Source organism: Saccopteryx leptura, chromosome 5 (assembly GCF_036850995.1).
Source record: "Saccopteryx leptura isolate mSacLep1 chromosome 5, mSacLep1_pri_phased_curated, whole genome shotgun sequence".
Lineage (NCBI taxonomy): Eukaryota > Metazoa > Chordata > Mammalia > Chiroptera > Emballonuridae > Saccopteryx > Saccopteryx leptura.
In genome coordinates, this window is record NC_089507.1 from 193,330,418 (window position 1) to 193,351,942 (window position 21,525).

General features: G+C 45.8%; 1 protein-coding gene across 2 annotated transcripts in view; it reads left to right on the plus strand.

The window, feature by feature from the left end:
• The window catches only part of SLC23A2 (solute carrier family 23 member 2), a 120,469-nt gene that overhangs the window by 53,323 nt on the left and 45,621 nt on the right, over positions 1-21,525 (plus strand). For both annotated transcript variants that reach the window (XM_066387269.1, XM_066387270.1), the window contains 3 exons: positions 10,797-10,895; positions 17,334-17,450; positions 19,278-19,435. In XM_066387269.1, the coding sequence (XP_066243366.1) occupies positions 10,797-10,895; positions 17,334-17,450; positions 19,278-19,435 (374 nt within the window). The remainder of the gene's footprint in view (positions 1-10,796; positions 10,896-17,333; positions 17,451-19,277; positions 19,436-21,525) is intronic.

Consider the following 21,525-nt stretch of genomic DNA (forward strand, 5'->3'; position numbering starts at 1 on the left):
GTGCTGATTCCTTTCCCCTAAGGAGTCTTTTTCCCTGCTGTCTCCTCCCAGCCGGGAAGCAGGTTTCCGGCTCTATTGCTGAGAAACCAGCTGCAATAGCTCTGAACACTGTTTGCATTGGCATCTTCTAGCACAGAGAATAGTTCTCTTCGCCAGTAAGGCAGGGGTCTGTAAGGCAGGGATGAGCAGGCATGGTGACGTCGAGTTTGCCGGGGCAGTCCCCGTTAGGCCTGTCGTTCCTGCATGTTTGTTTGTACAGTTCCCCTTCATGTTCACTGGGTCCCGGTTTGGGTGATAAGTTACATGGTCACTGTAATTACAACCAAACTTAAGCATGTGAAATAGTTGAAAACATGTTTCTTAGTTCTTCTGGGAGAAAAAAAAATCCATCCTTCTCTGATTAGAAAAGCAAATACCTGATCATATTAGGAAATTTGGAAAATGGCAATACAACATGTAAAACATAAAGAATATATTTGAATTGAGTAGTTATGGCAGACACAGTTGGGTTCCCTCCCTTCCACCTTCTGTAGTCCCCTCCTCTCCCCAGAGAAACTACCTTGGCAGACATAGGGGAGGGGTGCAGAAACCATGTAATGGTGACCTTGATTCGCCTAGGCTCTGATTCAGGGAGGGCAATTGGAATGTGCTCATTCTCAGCAGTGAAAAAACAGAAGGCACAATATGTTTTCGGGTGTTTTAAAAACCGAGCAAGGTACCCTAGAACATGTTCTTGTTCTTATAACTAATTTAATACCAGGTGCCATGGAGTTCCTTCTTATACATTGCCGAGTAGAGAGTTAGGAGTTAGTTGTTAGATCTTAAAATCAAAAGTCTCAGTTGGCCTGGCCAGGCGGTGGCGCAGTGAATAGAGCATTGGACTGGTATGTGGAAGGACCCAGGTTCGAGACCCTGAGGTCGCCAGCTTGAGCGCGGGCTCATCTGGCTTGAGCAAAAAGCTCACCAGCTTGGACCCAGGGTCGCTGGCTCCAGCAAGGGGTTACTCAGTCTGCTGAAGGCCCGTGGTCAAGGCACATGTGAGAGGGCAATCAATGAACAACTAAGGTGTCGCAATGCACAATGAAAAACTAATGATTGATGCTTCTCATCTCTCCGTTCCTGTCTGTCTGTCCCTGTCTATCCCTCTCTCTGACTCACTCTCTGTCTCTGTAAAAAAAAAAAAAAAGTCTCAGTTGGATAGGTTTGGAAAATAATTTGAAAGTGTTCTCTCTCGCTCTCTGTAAGAATAATTAGATTTTGGATAGCAGCAGGGTGTGATTCTGAGAAGGGTCTGAGGATGAGTATGTTTCTTGGAGCCTGCACAGAGAACTGGTTTAATCCCCCTCTTTCTGTGAGATGAGAGCTTGAATCTCCTGCACAGTGGCCATGGTTTAGGGCAGGGGGTGCTCTTGATAGAGTGGAACAGCCAGGATGAACAGACTTTCTTTTAAAATGTCTGAGTAGTTGGGGTGAGGGTGAACACACAATACAGTATACAGATGTGTTGTAGAATCGTGCACCTGAAACCTGTATAATTCTGTTAACCAGTGTCACCTCAATAAATTCAAGTAAAGAAATTAAAAAGAAAATAAATAAATAAAACATTTTAAGTTGAATATATATATATTTGTATTTTTCTGAAGTGAGAAACGGGAAGGCAAAGAGAGATTCCCGAATGCGCCTGACTGCGACCCACCCGGCATGCGCCAGGGCATGATGCTCTCTGCCCATCTGCAACTGGAGCTGTTCTAGTGCTTGAGGCAGAGGACATGGAGCCATCCTCAGCACTCGGGCCAACTTTGCTCCAATGGAGCCTTGGCTGCTGGAGGGGAAGAGAGATAGAGAGGAAGGAGAAGGGGAAGGGTGGAGAAGTAGATGGGCACTTCTCCTGTGTGCCCTGGCTGGGAATCAAACCCCACACTTCCACACGCCGGGCTGATGCTCTACCACTAAGCCAGCCAGCCAGGGCAAGTTGAAATTTTTTAAGAAAAGAAATGTGCCGATACATGTGTTGAAATAAAAACGTGGAAAGATGGGATGCAAATGAAGATTTTTGTGCATGGTGAGAGGTTCCCCTCCTCTCCTCTCCTCTCCTTTCAGAGTTTTTTACCTTAAAAATTAATTTTTTTTGCACTGTTTTTTTTTTATTAAGATTTTATTATTTATTCATTATAGAGAGGGGAGAGAGAGAGAGAAAGGAGGAGGAGCTGGAAGCATCAACTCCCATATGTACCTTGACCAGGCAAGCCCAGGGTTTTGAACCGGCGACCTCAGCGTTTCCAGGTTGACGCTTTATCCACTGCACCGCCACAGGTCAGGCTTTGCACTGGTTTTGAGGTTACACATAGTTGCTTATATTGTAACTTTTAATATGAAGACTTTTGGTAGTTTTCAATGAAATGTGCAAGCTGTTAGTAATACCAGATGCCCTTCTGATAGTTAGGACACATACAGCTTGGTATGAATGATCATAAAAAGACCGAGCTGCTGCCGTCCCTTGCGAGAGCAGGTTTACAGCACTGGTCCACATTTCAGCTGATTATCTTCTTAACCTTTGCGCGAGGCAGGACTTACAGACTCCTGGTCCTGCAAAGGGCCTTTAAGGACATCTTGTTCGTTCTGCTCATATTCAATGCTTGCTTTGTACTCCACACACTGTACCAGGAGTGACAGGGTCACAATAGCAGAGGTTGCCCAAGCTTCCTGCCTTCCCCCGGGAGCCCTGCCTCAGCACCTTCCCCATCGCCACTGCCTCCTTTGGGTCATGTGTTGTCTGGATCATTGTGACGGGCTCCATATGGTCTCCCTGCCTTCCAGCCTTACTCCCTTCCAGCCCCCGATTGTCATTTCGGCTTGTGTCTTTTGCATTCCTAGACTAGTTCAAGACTTCCTCTTCTTCCAGGTGTAGCAACCAGCTGAACCCCTACCTCTAAATTCTCCATTCACTTGTAACCTGTGTTCACTGAACCTAGGGAGGCAGGTTCCTGACCTTTAATAATTAGAGGGACGATATTTAAGATTATCAAAACATCATCTGTTGGAGAAAAAGCTAATTTCCTGTTGGGATTTGATAAAGTAGTCTTAGGGGGAAGACGGGCTACGGGCGGCTGCCTGGAGGCGGCTGCCTGGTAGTAATTACCCGGTGGTTTCTCCCGCTCCTTTAATTTTACGTGTTTTAGTGCTCGCTTCGGCAGCACATATAATTTTACATGTTTTAAGGTACCCATGTTCCTCCCCAGGCTTCAGTGCTACACGTCTTGCCGGGATGAAATGGAAATAGCAAGAAAATTGATGTGTTCTTTCACTAGTATCTTTTAAATAGTTTGCATATATTTCGTCCCTGTCACTGTTTTATTATTTGTATAACTTCATTTATAAAAAATATTTTCACTGCAGAGAATTGAGAAAACATAGAATGCTGTAGTAAGGAAAAAGTACAAATTGTTTAAAATCCTGTCAGCCAGATAAACAACATTTTGGTGTATTTCTTGGCAGAGACGAAACAAATATTTAGTGTTGTTTTAAAAATTCCTGGCACACACAGTCTGCTGTATGAAGCCCTTTAACTTCATATTGCATCATGGCGGGTCAGTGCCGGCGACAGCATATCTTGTCTTTGACTCAACAGCAAAATTTTCTACTTGGTGTTCACAATCTAATTTTTCTACTTTGTTGACATAGAGGTTTAAACCTGCAGATAATTGTTATCAGCATTTATTTGAGCCAAGCTGATGACAGCTGCTAGGAAGCATGATCTCACATGCTTCCAAGAAATGACAGTTTGCAGCTTCTTGTATGCATTTGGCCTTAAGAGTACATGAAGTTGGGAGAAAGCAAGTGAGCATCAGATTATAGGACAGCCAACAAGCTCATGAGGGTGCGCAAGCTTGGACTCTGACAAGAGGCAGATATTGTCAAGGTGTGTTCCCCTAGGCTTTGTATCGTACTAAAGAAGTTATATGCCTGGGATGTGACTACCCACCATGACCTGCCTCCTTAAGAATTTAAGATCCCATCAGGGACCCTGTCAGGCTACTTTCTGTAGAACCCCTTTTTTGTCCACAACGTTTCACTGGAACATTCATCGGGTTATTTCCCATTCATCGATACAATAGATGATAACCTAGTGCGTGTCACCTTATTTCAGTGGCTTATACTCCCTGCAGCTGTTGGAGAGGACCCTCCACGGCCAGCATTCGATGTTGGAGTTTAAAAAGCATTTAAGTAGTTAAGTGAAAGATTAGTTTCCAATTGCTTTCAGTTTGTATTTTAATGAGGCAGAACACACTTATCCCCCTGTTCCTTGGCCATTTATATTCTCTCTTGTGAGTGTCTGTCTTCCCTACCCCACCCCCTTCATCTTTGCTGAGCTGAACTGATAATCGGAAGTGGCACAGAGCTAGTATAAGTGACACTTGCAGAGAAAATCCCTGGATCATCTCGGTTTGAGTGAAAGCCTGTAGCACTGCCAGCTTTGACGAGCGGTGCCTGTCATCACCCATAGCCCCGGGGAAGAGGGAGAGCTCATCTGGCTCCATTTGTGGAGAGCGGCTTCAAGATGTGGGCTTGGCTTTGGGGCCTTAAGTGTGTCTTCATTTGCAACCGCACCATACCTGTGAGAACCTGTGCACTGACTCATGCTTGGAACTGAAGGGTGTTTCAGAAGTAAATGAGATCATATATATCAACACCGGATCGCGTAGACACACGAGGCAATTAATCGGTGTTTGTTCCACTTCCCCTCCTGCGGCCCCACCAGGCCCCTTGGAGCAGAGAGCAGGGATGCAGGAGGGCTGGCGGGGGGTCGGAAAAGGAACAATTGCCATGACTGCTGTACAGACGTCACGGGCTTTGAGAAACAGCCCTGTCTGACATCCTCGATAGGCTCCTTCCTGGGTCTCACATGTGTTTGGGCCAAGGAGAGTGGGGACCACGTGGGGAGTGGTCATCTATTTTTTAAAACCTCAGTCAGGATCCTGGAGGAAAGAGCTTGAGGCCTGGAGTGAGAGAGAGCTCAGTGGAAATGTGACTCAGACCCCAAGGGAATTACTTCAGTTCTCGGGCTGTTGGTTTTCCACATCTGTAAAGAGGGACTAAATAAAGCATCTGTCTCAGGCTTGTTACAGGGATCGGATGAAGAAATATAAGTAAATTTATGGACATGGTACCTGGCACATATAAATAAGAGAAGGATAAACCAGTGGTTAGTTTAGCTAAAATGTGAAAGTGCTTTGACAAAACGTTTTGACCAAAGCATCGGAAGTCACACTGAGATGGGAGAGAATCTCTTTTTGTTCCATCCATCTCCTTGAAGGTATGTCCTTACGGCCCTATTCATAGACACCAGGCAAGAAAGGGATCCGGAGGGAAGGGGTGCTGTCTGACACTTGGTGCGGTGATGTGAGGGCCAGGAAGGGGGTCCCGCATGGTACACAGCCGTGAGGCGGAAAGCGTACGTCTGTCACTACACATTTGCTGAAACGGGCTGGTACTTCTGCCGGCTGTTCTGTAACTTGTTAAGACATCCTGCACTTCTTTCCCAGAAAGTTCGGGTGTATTTGCCTCGTGCCTTGCAGCAGACTGGTGTTTAACTTAGAGGATGGACCATCCTTCTGTTAATTGTTCCTTGCCGGGAGTTCTAGCTTTGCATTTTTATTTATTTATTTTTAAATTAAGAAAACTTTATTAAATTTAATGGGGTGACATTGGTTAGTAAAATTATACAGGTTTCAGGCGCACAACTCTACAATACATCATCTGTATATTACATTGTGTACTTCCCCATCCCAGGTATTTTTAATTTTTATTTATTGATATGAGAGAGAGAGGGGGGAAACATTGATTTGTAGTTCTACTTATTTATGCATTCATTGGTTGATTCCTGTATGTGTCCCGACCGGGGATTGAACCTGCAACCTTGGCATGTCGGGACGATGCTCTAACCAACTGAGCAGGTGAGCTACTTGTCCAGGGCTCTTTTATTCATTTATTTTAAACACTAGGTAATAGATTCATACGACTCAAAACTTAAGAGTGCAAAGGGTGTAGAGTGAAAAGCTCCTTGCCCGGCCTTATATACACCAGTCCTCCCCACACACCACTTTTCAGAAATGGCTTTTGAATCTGTAAGCAAAAACGTTCCTGTCTCCTTTTTTACATACACGTGTGTGAATCTGTCTACGGCTGGAGCTCTGCTCTTGTTTTCTTCACTTACTTTACAGAGTGGGGGGTAAAGTAGGTTTCCAGTTGTATGTGAACAGTTTATTCTTGTATTATTTATTAATTATATTATTCTTCATATGAACCATGTAACCGTGTATTTGCCCCACCCTATATTGTGGATGATGTTCTCTACGTCCCTGTCAGAATATAGAGAGCGCTCTGCAGGTCACTACAGAGCATCTATGGTGTGGCTGTATCATAATTGATTTGAATATTCCCACTTGATAGATACCTAAATTATTTCCAATATTTTGCTGTTACCATTAGCACTGCAATGAAGAACCTTGCATATAGGTGATTTCATTCAGAGGTAAGACAAGGATACATTTCCAGAAATGGGGCTGTTGGGGCAGAGGGATGTGCCTTGCCAAGTTGAGGGGCAGCAGGGAGTGCCCTCTGTTGAGGTCATTTCATTCCCATCAGTGTGTGAGAGCGTTTTCCTACAGGCTCGCCAGTGGAACGTAGGTTGGACTGGGGTCTTGGCCAATTTAGTAGATGGAAAAAGTTTTCTGTTGTCATTTTAATTTGCATCCTCAGCTGAGTGAGGTTGAGCCTCTTTTCAGATGTTCAGTAGCCATTTATAGCTTCTTATTTTCCTGTTGAAATGTTGATTTTGTTTCTTGTTGGTTTGTATCCCAACCAGAAATTTACCACGTCATCTATTATGCGTTACCACCTGGAAAGAATCGATGATGCTGGCTCTCTTTTGGATGGAGTGCTGGAAATAGCTGGGTACCCTTGGCATCTGTGTTCGAATGAGTTTGTATCCAAGGTTTCATAGGGACAGCTATTAAGGGGAAGTGGCCAGCTCAGTGCCTGATGGGAATCTGTGCCCAGCAAACGCTAGCTCTCACCATCACCATCATCATGGGGGGCGTGGGAGCAGGAGCACAAATGGGCTTTCAGTGTGTGCCTGTGACAGGCACGTGGACCCACCCTGCCCTTCAGGATGGGGCCAGGAATGGGGAGAGGTGAGGCGTCTTCTGGCTCTTTTCAAAGATCAGGTTGTGCTGCAGAGTGTGTGGGACGTGCCTGGAGCCCAGAAGGTGCTCTGGCAGCCGCCATCCCAGGAGCCCTCTGCAGGAGGCTGTGCTTTGCAGGACCAGCTGAGCTTTTGGATGCAGTGTTGGCTGCTCCCGAGGTTTCGCCTGCATGTGGCTGCTGGGGGTGCCATAGGGGCTGCCATATTTGAAGAGGTGAAGAAAACAAGGTTGCTGCTTCTACCAACTTGAGGGTTGCTAGTGTTAGGTTAGATCTATCGGCTACATGTTTTTGGGGTATCTATCATCTAAGATGGACAAGTTCTGTAGGTTTAGGGTATGCTGTATTACACTCACTTTGATTTATTTTTCATGGTAGTTAAGTTTGAAATGTCAAGTAATATTGAAGGCAGGTAGGAGATTTTTATGTCCACTAAAAGGTCTTGGGTTAAAGGCTGGGAAACATCAATCTTGGTATCTTTAGTTTATTTAAAACATTTAAATTGTAGTTATGGAGGAAATGTGTGTGTGTGTGTGTGTGTGTACACGCAGGATAAGAATAGTCAATTTGAGGAACTTTATTACTACTTTTATTGTTTTAGTATAAAATGGTTCACTTAGCTACCAGACACGTGACAGTGGTGGATAAATTATACCAGATTCCAAATAGATGATAATTGAGTTCTGAACCCTCTGATCAGAGGCACGGGGTTTCCCAGGTACTTGGACCCTTCGGTTTACAGGTGTTGGCAGCCGCTAATTCACTTTAATTTCTGTGAAATGCAGGCTTACTTCACTGTCACTTTAAATTGCCATTGCTCTGATATTGACCCTTAGCATGACCCTCCTTCACTATGGCTCCTGTCACTTCCTGTTTTCTGTACATTTGGCTGTCTTAGGGTTATTGTTCAGAAACACAGACTTTAAGCATTATTGTCTTAGCTTAGTAGAAGACAAAGCAATAAAGGCATTATGTTTATTGAGCAATAGACACACTCATGTATCCAAAGGCAATATAGCCCTGCATATTGGAGACAAAATGAACTGCACAAATTGAGGCAGAGAAAACCTGCTTTCACAGCTGACTGAGTGACTGAGCAATATTATTAGCTTAGTGGGGAACATTCAGAGCCACAAGTTCGGTTTCAAATAATTTTGGGGAGAGCAAGGACATGTTGTTCCCAAAGGATTTTTAAATAATCTACGAATATTTTTAATAAAAACTTGGTCAATTTCCTGAGAAGAAAGATGCCAAGATTCCCCTCTGTTATCTGTGATGCTATTAATAACACAAAAGAAAATCCGTTTTTATTAGGTTTAGAAAGCTTTCCAAGACGTTTTATTTCCCAGTTGAGATAATATTTAGAGGTTCAAAAATGTGAAGCTTTGATAGTGTCAGGAGCATTTTTTTTATCATTTTCTCTTAAAAAATGAAAAGCTCAATGCCTTTCCTGAAGAATTGATTTTAGCATTAGATTTTTTAAAATTAAATTTTATGTTTTTTAAAAAGTAGACCACCAGAGCAGCTAATTTAATAAGCCAGAGGAAAAGTAGTAGTTAAAATTGGTGTCTTTACTCCATGGCACCTGGCCGCATCCTGTGTCCAGGGTGGTACTGGGGTGGGAGGCTGTGTGGCAGGACCGCATCCTCACTGCCTGGGCACAGGGGCTCGAACAGGGTTTGTTGAATGAATATGTGAGCCCTTTCCTAGCCTGGGCGCACCTGCATTTCACCGTTACTTACTTATTAAATTGCGAACGGAACAAGTCCGAGGAGGAGAGGGAGTTGCCAGAGTCTCCTCTTCGGTGCCACATGCACAGATTAAAAAACTTTTTTTTGAGGTGAAATTAAAACAAAATAGACAGTTTAAAAGTGAACAATTCAGTGACATTAAACACATTCACAATGTTGTGCAACCATTACCTCTGTCTAGTTCCAAAACATTTTCATCACCCCCAACAGGAGACCCTGCAGCAACTAGAGAGAAGGAATGTGGGCGAAGGTTAGTTTCAGCTGGGGCAGGACATTAAATCCGATCCGGGCTTCTCTGATGATTTAGTAACTCAACTTTGTTGTTTTAAGACAATGCATCCTGAGCGTGTGTACCTCTTGGCTTCTCCGGGGGCTGAGTGCTGCTGTGATATGACTTGGAGCGTGGTTCTGATCGTAAGAGTTTCAAGTTGTGGACTTGAACTTGGCTGGGCACGTGTATCCTGCTGGCGGCTAGTTTTACAGGCGAACAAACGGCCACGGACCCAGTTGGCGTGTGTGAAGAGCTATAGCATGTCTTAGAGATAGTTTTCAAAACAACTCTTTAGTTGAAACGATATAAGAAAATTTGCTCTGTAAGAATTATGTACCAGTTCAGCGTGATCTTTGGCATTCTTTAAAACTAGCTTCAGACTGCGATTGTCGTCTGTATGTGGCCTTGAATGAGCAGGTCAAGTTTTCTCTGGCCTAATTTTTTCAACTACAAAAATAAGTGAATTAAATCTCTCTGAACTGCCTCGATCTAGGTTTGGATCATAGTCTTTTTTAATTTCTTCCTGTTGTAAAAATAAATTTTCCTCATTACAGAAAATTACCAACATATATAAAGTGAAAAAGAAGACAAAAATGGCCTCACTGATGAGAGACAACCACTGTTAATATTTTAGTGTACATCTTTTTTATCATCCATTTAAAAAGCACTGTACAAATAACATATGAATATATATCGATTACAAAAGGCCCAAATGCTAAAGAGAATAGTTGGGAGTGGGCCCTAGCCAGGCAGCTCAGCTGGTTGTGAGTGTCATCCTAATACACCGAGGTTGCAGGTCTGATCTCTGGTCGGGGCACATACAGGACAGCCAATGAATGCGTAAGTAAGTGGGAAGTAGAACAACTAGATCTTTCTTTCTCTCTCTCTTCCTCTCTCCCTCTCCCTTCCTTCCTCATTTTTTCTAAAAATCAATTTAAAAATATCAACCAATGAATCGATGCTCTCTCTCCTTCGCTCTAAAAGCATATAAATAGATAACCACACGCATGGCCACTGAAGCAGCACACATTTCCTGGAAGTTTCATTTAAGAACACCCAAAACTTGGCTCATTTGATAGATAAAAATGGCCCTGGCCGGTTGGCTCAGTGGTAGAGCGTCGGCCTGGTGTGCAGGAGTCCCGAGTTCGATTCCCAGCCAGGGCACACAGGAGAAGCGCCCATCTGCTTCTCCACCCCTCCCCCTCTCCTTCCTCTCTGTCTCTCTCTTCCCCTCCCGCAGCCGAGGCTCCATTGGAGCAAAGATGGCCCGGGCACTGGGGATGGCTCTGTGGCCTCTGCCTCAGGCGCTAGAGTGGCTCTGGTTGCAACAGAGCGACGCCCCAGATGGGCAGAGCATTGCCCCCTGGTGGGCAGGCCAGGTGGATCCCGGTCAGGCATATGCGGGAGTCTGTCTGACTGCCTCCCTGTTTCCAACTTCAGAAAAATACCAAAAAAAAAAAAGTCCAGATTTTGTCTTTTAAGAGAATTATAAAAGATCTTGGGAGGAAGTGCTTCCATACAGCAGGGAGCTGTACTGTGGAACAGCCTCTGAATAGAGTGTATCTCTTCAGGTGGTGATAAATGGAGGGGCCACGTCCAGCGGCGAACAGGACAATGAAGACACTGAGCTCATGGCGATCTACACAACAGAAAACGGCATCGCAGAAAAGGTACTGTGTAGCGCACCCCCTCCTCCCCACTGCTGATGTGTCTGGTTCCAGACAGGACGTGTGTCCTTCATCCGAGGTTTTGTCTCTGCCCTCTTTATAATAGAAATAGAAGTGATGAGGAACAGAAGTTACTAATCTTTAATTGTCTTAATGGCAATTAAACCAGGTCCCATATAAAGACCCTTGTCTGTCTGTCTGTCTATCTATCTATCTATCTATCTATCTATCTATCTATCTATCTATCTATCTATCTATTGATCTATCTGTAAGCCTCAGCCAACATGCCAGAGGGAAGTGGTTCAAGAGTTTGGGTCACAGAAGTAGAAGTGAATTGTAGAAGAAATGGGCTCAGGAAACAAGGTATAACAAAAGAAGGGCCCTTGGAGCTCAGGGGAGAGAGACAGTGTAGCAAAGGCACCTGGGGGAATGGGGTGGGCAAAGGTGAGGGCTGCTCCCCCGAGAGCCTCCTGGGGCGTAGGGTATTCTGAAGTCAGTTGTGGTGAAGTTCCTTCCCTTTCCTCCCCTCCCTCCCTCCCTTCTTTCTTTTCTCTTTCTTTCTTTAAATTTTATTTAGAAAATTAAATTTAACAGGGTAACATTGATCAATAAGAGTACATAGGTTTCAGGTAACCATTCCTATAGCATTTCAACTGTTGATTATGTTGTATACCCATCACCCAAAGTCAAATCATTTTCCGTCACCTTTTATTTGTTCCTCTTTACACCCTCCCCCCCCCTCCCCCACATCCTTCGCCCCTTGGCAGCCACTTCACTTTTATCTATGTCCATGAGTCTCAGTTTTATATCCTATCTATGGGTGAAACCATACAGTGCTGAGCTTTTCCTGATTTACTTATTGCACTCAATGTAATGCTCTCAAGGTTCATCTATGTTGTTTTAAATGGCAGTATGTCATCATTTCTTATGGCTGAGTAGCATTCCATTGTATAGATGTACCTCATCTTCTTTAATCCTCTATCGAAGGACACTTTGGTTGTTTCCATGTCTTGGCCACTATAAATAATGCTGCAATGAACATGGGGCTTCATGTGTCTTTATGTACCAGTGTTTTTGAGTTTTGGGGGTAGATACCCAGTAGAGAAATTGCTGGGTCATATGGTAGGTAGTTCTAGTCTTAATTTTTTGAGAAGTATTTTTTCTGAAACATTGATTCTTTCATTCTAATTTTCAAGCTACTTTACTATGTAGAGATAAGCAGAATAGGTTTGTTTTTTTTTTTAAAGAACAGTTTGTTTGTTTTTTAGATTTTTTTTTATTATTATTATTCATTTTTAGAGAGGAGAAAGACAGAGGAGAGAGACAGAGAGAGAGAAGGGGGAGGAGCTGGAAGCATCAACTCCCATATATGCCTTGACCAGGCAAGCCCAGGGTTTTGAACTGGCAACCTCAGCATTTCCAGGTCGACGCTTTATCCACTGCGCCACCACAGGTCAGGCCAGAATAGGTTTTTAATAGTCTTTTAAATTCCTTAATTTCTGTGATTATTTCCACTTTGTGTATGTTTATCCTTTTCCTCCTACATTGCCCCATTTCTGTTTCCCTGGATTAGCTAGTTTTTAATTTATTTTTTTAATTTAAGAGAAATAAATTTTAGATTTACTTTTGTTTCCTAAGTAACTGTTTTCTGTTTCCTAATGTATCTGTTTCTCTTTTTCTTTATTCCTTTAGTTTTCCTTTTATTTTCTAATTTTTTGAGACCTACGCTTCATCTGTTTTGTCTTTTTGTTTTAAGGCTATGAATTTTCCAGTGAGGACTTCTTGAACTATATCCAATAAATTTTCATATGTAATTTATTTATGTTTATTTACTTATTTTTAAATTTCTATATATTGATTTTAGAGAGAGAGGAAGGGAAAGAGAAACAATGATTTGTTATTTCACTGATTTATGCATTCATTGGTTGATTCTTGTACGTGCCCTGACTGGGGAGTGAACCCACGGCCTTGGCGTGTCAGGACAACGCTCTAACCACCTGAGCTATTCGACCAGGGCTTGTAATATATTTTTTATTCCTATTTTCTAAATAGTCTGCTACTTTGGATTGTATTTCTTCTTTTCCTTCTGGCTTTTTTTTTTTAATTTTATTTATTCTTTTTTTTTTTTTTTTTTCTTTTTTCTTTTTTCATTTTTCTGAAGCTGGAAACAGGGAGAGACAGTCAGACAGACTCCCGCATGCGCCCGACCGGGATCCACCCGGCACGCCCACCAGGGGGCGACGCTCTGCCCACCAGGGGGCGATGCTCTGCCCATCCTGGGCGTCGCCATGTTGCGACCAGAGCCACTCTAGCGCCTGAGGCAGAGGCCACAGAGCCATCCCCAGCGCCCGGGCCATCTTTGCTCCAATGGAGCCTTGGCTGCGGAAGGGGAAGAGAGAGACAGAGAGGAAAGCGCGGCGGAGGGGTGGAGAAGCAAATGGGCGCTTCTCCTGTGTGCCCTGGCCGGGAATCGAACCCGGGTCCTCCGCACGCTAGGCCGATGCTCTACCGCTGAGCCAACCGGCCAGGGCTATTCATTTTTTTTTTTTAGAGAGGAGAGAGAGAGGGAGAGAGAAACAGAGAGAGAAGGGGGGAGGAGCTGGAAGCATCAACTCCCATATGTGCCTTGACCAGGCAAGCCCAGGGTTTTGAACCGGCTACCTCAGCATTTCCAGGTCGACGCTTTATCCACTGCGCCACCACTGGTCAGGCTCCTTCTGGCTTTTAAGGGCACATTTAAAAAACTTGTAGATGGAGGGGAGTTTTTGATGGTTTATTAATTTCTGGTTTTCTTATATTGTTAGCAGAAAACGTTACCTGTATTGTTTTTTGGGATGTATTGAGGTGTTTCTTATGTTTGAATTTTTGTGAATGTTCCAGCTTATCAGAAATGCAGACTCTCTACCCCAGTCTAGACCTGCTGAATAAGATTCTGCACTTTCATATACTTCCTATGTGATTCATATATTCACGGAGTCAGAGAAGTGACTCTGTAGCAGTTTCCAAGAGAAGGGCTGGCTCATGGGAATAAATTTTTATCCAAAACTAACTATGGCATTTAGGCTCAAAGGCTGTGATTGCTGCCCTCCCGTTTTCTCATATTGAATGTGGCAGTGAAGAAATCAAGCCGTTCTTTTTTTTCTTCTTCCTCTTATCAGTATCTTGATCTTTTTTTTTTTTTTTTTTCTTTTTTTTTTCTGAAGCTGGAAACAGGGAGAGACAGTCAGACAGACTCCCGCATGCGCCCGACCGGGATCCACCCGGCACGCCCACCATGGGGCAACGCTCTGCCCACCAGGGGGCGATGCTCTGCCCATCCTGGGCGTCGCCATGTTGCGACCAGAGCCACTCTAGCGCCTGAGGCAGAGGCCACAGAGCCATCCCCAGCGCCCGGGTCATCTTTGCTCCAATGCAGCCTTGGCTGCGGGAGGGGAAGAGAGAGACAGAGAGGAAGGCGTGGCGGAAGGGTGGAGAAGCAAATGGGCGCTTCTCCTGTGTGCCCTGGCCGGGAATCGAACCCAGGTCCTCCGCACGCTAGGCCGACGCTCTTATCTTGATCTTTTCTGCCTGTCTTATGGAATCTTTATCTTTGATATTCAATAACTTTATTTAGATATGTTTTGATGTTGACCATTCTGGGTCAGTTTTATCTGGCACTTTTAATATTTAGCGTCAAAGCTCCTGTTACTTTAGGAAAACTGTCTTGAATTATATCTATTTTTTGTTCCGTTCTGTTTTGTTTTTCTTATTAGAGGGCTCCAGTTATGCATTTTGGATCTCCTTTGCCTGCTTTCTCTAGCCATTCCTTCTCTCTAATACGTTTTTTCTTCTTATATTGTTTTTTCTTCATCTCTATTAAATTTTTAAAAAAATTGATTTTTAGAGAGAGAGAAGAGAAACGTTGATTTGTTGCTGCACGTATTTGTGCCTTGTTGGTTCTTGTATGTGACCTGACCGAGGGCCCGAACCCACACCTTGACATAGCAGGATGATACTGTTCTAACGAGCTGAGCCACCTGGCCAGGGCCATTGTGTTCTTTCCTTCCTTCTTTCTTTTCTTTTTCTCTTTTCCTTCCTTCCTTCCCTCCCTCCCTCCCTTCCTCCTCCCTCCCCCTCCCTCTCTTCCTTTTGAATAATATTGCTTACAATATTGTTGTAACAGTTTGTACTAATCTGATTGTAGTGTTACTATACTTTAGATATTTCTCTTTGTTACTTTGAGAGCAGTAACACTCCCCACTTGGAAACTAGATAATGGGATGGTATTGAATTGTCCTTTGTATAGCAAGCCCAATATCCATAGTTGCATCATGTCAGCAAAATGGTCAGTTGAATTTAGGGTTTCCCAAGACCTGAGTTGGGGGTTCCCAGATCAGGTTCAGTGATTTTCTAGGACTCAATTTAGGAAAACTTACACTCTTGGTTATAGTTTATTTCAGAGAAAGGATTGTTAGGGAAGGGTCCGGGAGACACCAACGTTAGCTTTCAGTTCTCCTTTTCCAGGGGAGTTGTGTGGACATGGCCTAATTTCCCTAAAACACCGTGTGGCAGCACTCAAGGAGTGTTGCCAGCCAGGGAAGCTCCCTGGAGCCCTGGTGTGCAGGGTATTATTGGGGATCGTGCAGGAATAGCCGACCGCTGCATGCATCCAGCCCCTTCAGAGGTCAGACTGAGACCATGTAGCCCAAGGTGCCCACTATAGATTGCATCATTACATGGCCTGTTTGGGGCAGTCCCGTGCTTCAGGTAAACAAACACACTCTTAAAACTCAAGATGTTCCAAGAGCTCAGAGGTTACCTCCAGGTGCCAGGTGGGAACCAAACCTTTCTCTGACATGTGCAGGGTTTGGACATCCCAGACCTCTTGAGTTAATTCTTTACTACATCATCGCCATGTATCAAATTCCTTAGATGTGTGTACTTCCTCTACCAATACATTTTGTAAGACACATATAATCCACTTAAACCTATTCAACAATACACATCTCTCATTATGCATCCTACGAATGGAAGAAAAAGTTCTCTTAGAAAGGTCATATTCAGCTCACATTTGGATTAGATCAAATATCAACTCACACCAGACATTTACCTTTAGGCTTCAGCAGGTAAGCCTGAGTTGCGTCACTCCTTTTGTTTAAGGGTATTTGATCCCTAAAGCCCCATTGCCCTGTGCACGGAAAACTGAGTAATAAACACAGGGACTGGGCAGCTTCTTGTGGACCAGACCCGCCTGATAAGGGGGCACAGGTTGGTCTAGATATGGCCAAGGGTCAGAATGTCATCGTCTTTATATTTTTTGTGGAACATGTTTTAATTTTGTTTCCTCTGTTTGTCAGGTTATTTGAGCTTTTCTTTAAATGCCCATCTCCAATTCCAAGGAACTGTTCAGAGGGTTTTAGCAGTCGGAGCAGTTCTGAGGCTGTGCTGGGAGACTCGAGGTTGCCTTGAGTCTTCTGTTTGGCTCAGATACTGGATCACTTCAGAAGTGCTGCTGATACTGACCAGGAATGTCGAGATGATAACCTAGGGTGTTTGTGAAGAGTTTGGCTCAAAAAGCATGTAACACTTAACATTAAAAAAAAAAATCTTTAATTGTAGTGGTAGGAAAAACGAAAGAAAATTGCCCTCTAAGCTATAAATAATTTTTCATCTTTTTTTTAAGTAAAATGTGAGTCATATATCTGTCTACTTTTGGCTTGTGCTCTTTCACTCACCGTTGTGTCTGAGCAGCCGCAGGACTTGACTTTTAGGCACAGAGATCTTTTTCCTTGTGGGGATGGGACAGGGTAGGAGCAGCAGATTAGTATGCTCTGAAAGTGGTTAGTGTTTTATATTACCGCATTTCCCCATGTATAAGACGCTCCCGTGTACAAGACACACCTTAATTTGGGGGCCCAAAATTTGAAAGAAAGAAAAATTACATAAAGTTATTGAACTCAAGTTTTATTCATCATAAAATTCATTCCAGCGAGAAAACGGGAAATGCAAGTAAAAAAAATTTATAACCACTGTATAAGACGCACCCAGTTTCTAGACACCAAAATTTTTAAGAAAGGGTGCATCTTATACATGGGGAAATACTATACTTCTTTATTCCTGGCACCACCCAAGGACTGCCCCTGCCAAGGTATTACTTTGTGGTCTCCACCTGGGAGCATCATCTCCGTACGGACAGTCCCCAGGCTTGGGGACAGGCTCTGAGCAAGCTGGACACTCTGGGGGATGAGTCGATGGCCAGGGACCCAAACCCCAGGCTCTGGAGACTGCATGTCTCACTGAGCCGTGCCCTGGAGCTTTGGGTCAGAGGTAGCCAGGTCTGAATTTTACAGGAGAGTGGCAGGCACTTACTAAAGCTGCTTTTCAGGAGTGGGCCCGTACTGAGCTGAGCTAACTTGAGTCGTTGTTTTTATGAAACAACTCCTTTGTCCCTCTCGCTCACAGAGCTCTCTGGCCGAGACGTTGGATAGCACCGGCAGCCTCGACCCCCAGAGGTCGGACATGATCTACACCATAGAAGACGTTCCTCCCTGGTACCTGTGCATATTCCTGGGGCTGCAGGTAAGATGGGTCCTTGAGGATGTAACCGTCTGTATATGCTTGGATGTTTTTTAAAAGTCAGTTTTGATTTTTAGTTATTGATATCTTTATTATAAATTACTCTTTTAAGAATGATGGATGGGGCCCTGGCCGGTTGGCTCAGTGGTAGAGTGTTGGCCTGGCATGCAGGAGTCCCGGGTTCAATTCCCGGCCAGGGCACACAGGAGAGGCGCCCATCTGCTTCTCCACCCCTCCCCCTCTCCTTCCTCTCTGTCTCTCTCTTCCCCTCTCGCAGCCAAGGCTCCATTGGAGCAAAGTTGGCCCAGGCGCTGGGGATGGCTCTATGGCTTCTGCCTCAGGGGCTGGAATGGCTCTGGTTGCATCAGAGCGGTGCCCCCGATGGGCGGAGTGTCACCCCTGGTGGGTGTGCCGGTGGATCCCGGTCAGGCGCATGCAGGAGTCTGTCTGACTGCCTCCCCGTTTCCAACTTCAGAAAAGTACCCCCCCCCCCCAAAAAAAAAGAATGATGAATGGAAATTTCAACAGTTTCATAATAGGGAAAGGAAGAAAAGAACAGGACGAGTAGGATAGCAGGGGAATGAAAGAAGGAAAAAAGAATTCATGTTTCTCATCTCTCTCCCTTCCTGTCTGTCCCTCTCTCTGACTCTCTGTCTCTGTCACAAAAAAAAGAGAGAGAGAGAGAGAGAGAGAGAGAGAGAGATGGGAAACATCCTATGCAATGAAGCTTGTGTAACTTTAATCCCCAGACCTGAGAGAAAGTTTTTAAAAGTCAACTAATTATCTCAAAAATACAGATGTAAAATTCTACAGAATTGGCAAATCAAATCACAGAAAAAAGTTATAGCAAGACTAACTAGAATTTGTTTCGGTAATGTTTCAGCATAAAATATTCATGTTAATAGATCAGAAGAGAAAGATCTATGATTTTAGCAATTGATGCTGAGAAGCATTTAAAAAAAAAAAAGAGCCTGACCTGTGGTGGCACAGTGGATAAAGCGTCGACCTGGAACGCTGAGGTCGCTGGTTTGAAACCCTGCACTTGCCTGGTCAAGGCACAAATGGGAGTTGATGCTTCCTGCTCCTCCCCCCTTCTCTCTCTCTGTCTCTCTCTCTCTCTCCTATCTAAAATGAATAAATTAAAAATTAAAAAAAAAAAGAGTAGCCCTGGCCAGTTGGCTCAGTGGTAGAGCATCGGCCTGGTGTGCAGGAGTCCCGGGTTCGATTCCCGGCCAGGGCACACAGGAGAGGCGTCCATCTGCTTCTCCACCCCTCACCCTCTCCTTCCTCTCTGTCTCTCTCTTCCCCTCCCGCAGCCAAGGCTCTATTGGAGCAAAGTTGGCTGGGCGCTGAGGATGGCTCTATGGCCTCTGCCTCAGGTGCTAGAATGGCTCTGATTGCAACAGAGCGACGCTCCAGCTGGGCAGAGCATCGCCCCCTGGTGGGCATGCTGGGTGGATCCCAGTCGGGTGCATGCAGGAGTCTGTCTGACTGCCTCCCTGTTTCCAACTTCAGAAAAATACAAAAAAAAAAAAAAGTATAATCCCAGTAAGAATTTAAGAATTGTATAAGTGAAATATCACCAGTGTTTTTACTGAGTACTTCCTTTGTGCTGGCCTGGCTTCGTGTGAATAATAATAATGCCAGGAGATGTGATGGGAAGGAGAAATGCTGAAGAAGAAATTTGATTTGGCTTATGATACAAGTGAGCACCTGGAAAACCAGTTTGTTTTGTTTCTTCATGTGGGCTGTTTTTTAAAAACAGTGGAGGGCGAGTTATGTTGAACTCAGAGAAAAATGAGGAAGGGTTTACCCTCCTGTCGCCCACAGCACTACCTGACTTGCTTCAGCGGTACGATCGCGGTGCCCTTTCTGCTGGCTGATGCCATGTGTGTGGGGTACGACCAGTGGGCCACCAGCCAGCTCATCGGGACCATTTTCTTCTGTGTGGGAATCACAACTCTGCTGCAGACGACGTTTGGATGCAGGTGAGATTGGGGTGCTAAACTGGGATGCTGAAGCCCCTGTAAGGAGGGCATCGGACAATGCCATTTATCTAGTATCTAGGATTCCTGAGAAGGACTGACGGGGGCTGGGGCCAGGGGTGGGGATCATTCTAGGGAGCCTTGTCCCGCCCAGCCCCCGCCATGTTTCTTCTCTTGGTGGATGGCACCATCTCCCACCAGCTGTGCAAGCTGGAAGTCTGACTCACGCTCGGCTCCTTCCAGCCCACCAGCCGCAGGGCAAGCTGTCTCCCCGCTCCTGCCCACATCCCGTTAGTCCCGCCTTGGACTGTTCCGCTAGGCTCCCAGCTGGTTTCCTTGCCTCCAGGGCTACTCCTTGCCCCACTCTGCACCCATCCCCTGTGCTCTCTTGCCAACATTAGCATCTTCCTTGGAGCTGCCAATTCTGCAGCCCCGCTCCCTGTGTAAAACCAGGGTGTGCCCACTTTGTAAGCTCCTGCCTTGCTCTCTGTCCCCCCTCGCCCTTCCAGCTGTGCCCCTGAACCCCGCTGTCCCCTTCCCTGCGCTCACCCTAAGGCAGCTCCTCCCCGAGCCACCCGCTGTTCCACCCTCCCGTGCTCGTGCTCGTGCTCGTGCTCGTGCTCCCCAGCACCCCCGTGCACCTGCTCGTCCTTCTGGTCTGGCTGGTCCCGCCCCCTCTGTGCAGCATCCCGCTTCCTCGAAGCCTCCTTTGTTCTCTCAGAGTTCCCACACATGCATTTTGTGTACGTTCTTCTAATGTGGCTCTTATTCCACGGTGCCCTTTTTTGTTCCTGTGTCTTTTCCCACTGGGTTGTGCTCCCCTCCTTGACGCCAGCGCTCTGACTTGTCCGCCTCCGCGTCCCGCCCCAGCTTACACGGGCCCCCGAGGAGCTGCAGAGGGGAGCAGGGAGCCGCTCTTTCCTGCCGCCTCCTGCGGGCTTGCTTCCTTTCCTCCTGTCCCCTCTTCTGCCCTCTTCCCACTGCGGCCTTTTCCTCCACCCCAGGGCTCTGCTCACGGGTGGAGCTTGCAGGGACAGGATTGTCCTCAAGTGAAGGGCAGCAGAGTCATTCATTTGACGAGTCCTATCTCTGTCTCTTGCATGATGACATATAATCTGTGGACGGGCTTTGCCTTGCCTGCTGGGGAACGAGAAGGAGACCGTGCAGGGGCCACTTGGGTGTCCTGGGCTGTGTTCTGAGGAGTCAGGACCCTCAGGGACCTCGAGAGGGCCGTCCTCACTGGGGAGGGGCAGGCAGGAGAATGCGGGGAGAGCCCTGAGGAGTGTTGGGGCCTCTGGGTAGTGGCGCAGGCGATACTCTGGGAGGGGAAACGGCGCTCCCTTGTAGATGTGCTGATGGAAGGAAGCCGTGTGGCTGAAGGCTGTGGGGCTGGCCAGCTCGTGGAATTCCCAAAACCCCAGCTCCTGCAGGACTGCCTGCAGCCCCCGTGCTGTGCAGAGCTGTTTCCTCAGAAGGGAGCGTCTGCTTAGGGGACCCCTGAGGGGAGAGCCAAGGGTGCCATCGACCTGCTGGAGGAAGGAGGTCTGTCCTGGGCATTCCAGGGAGGACTTGACTCATTTTCTTAGCATCAGGGAGTTCAGTTGGCTGGCAGCACCGTTCGTTCATTTCGATACAGCATTTAAGGTTCTGTATGTCAGGTCCAGAATGGGCTAAAACGCTTTTGTTGGCTGACTTGGGAGCCTCACCTGGTCCATAGGGCACTGGTTCTAAAAAGCTGACCACCAGGGAACTTGTAAATGTGGGCAGTGCCTATACTTGAGAACTGTTGTTGACATGCAGAGAGGATGGAGCTGTCTTTATTGTGCTAACGGGCACTGCGTGCAGCTGTGCTGTGGTCTCATGCCAAGGTCAGCCAGGGTTGGATGCATTGCCAGCACAGGATACACCAGGCTGTTGGCTATTTTAATAATAAACCGCAATCCCATGGGCAGTCAGGACCTACAGTTCCCAGTGTGAAGCAGTAGCTTTCAAAATGTGGTGAATGGTGGCTTCTTCTCCCTTACACACGGGAGAGGGGGCAGGCAAACAGGAGAAGTGAGAGGGGCCTTGGTCAGATGACGTCCTCAGCTGTT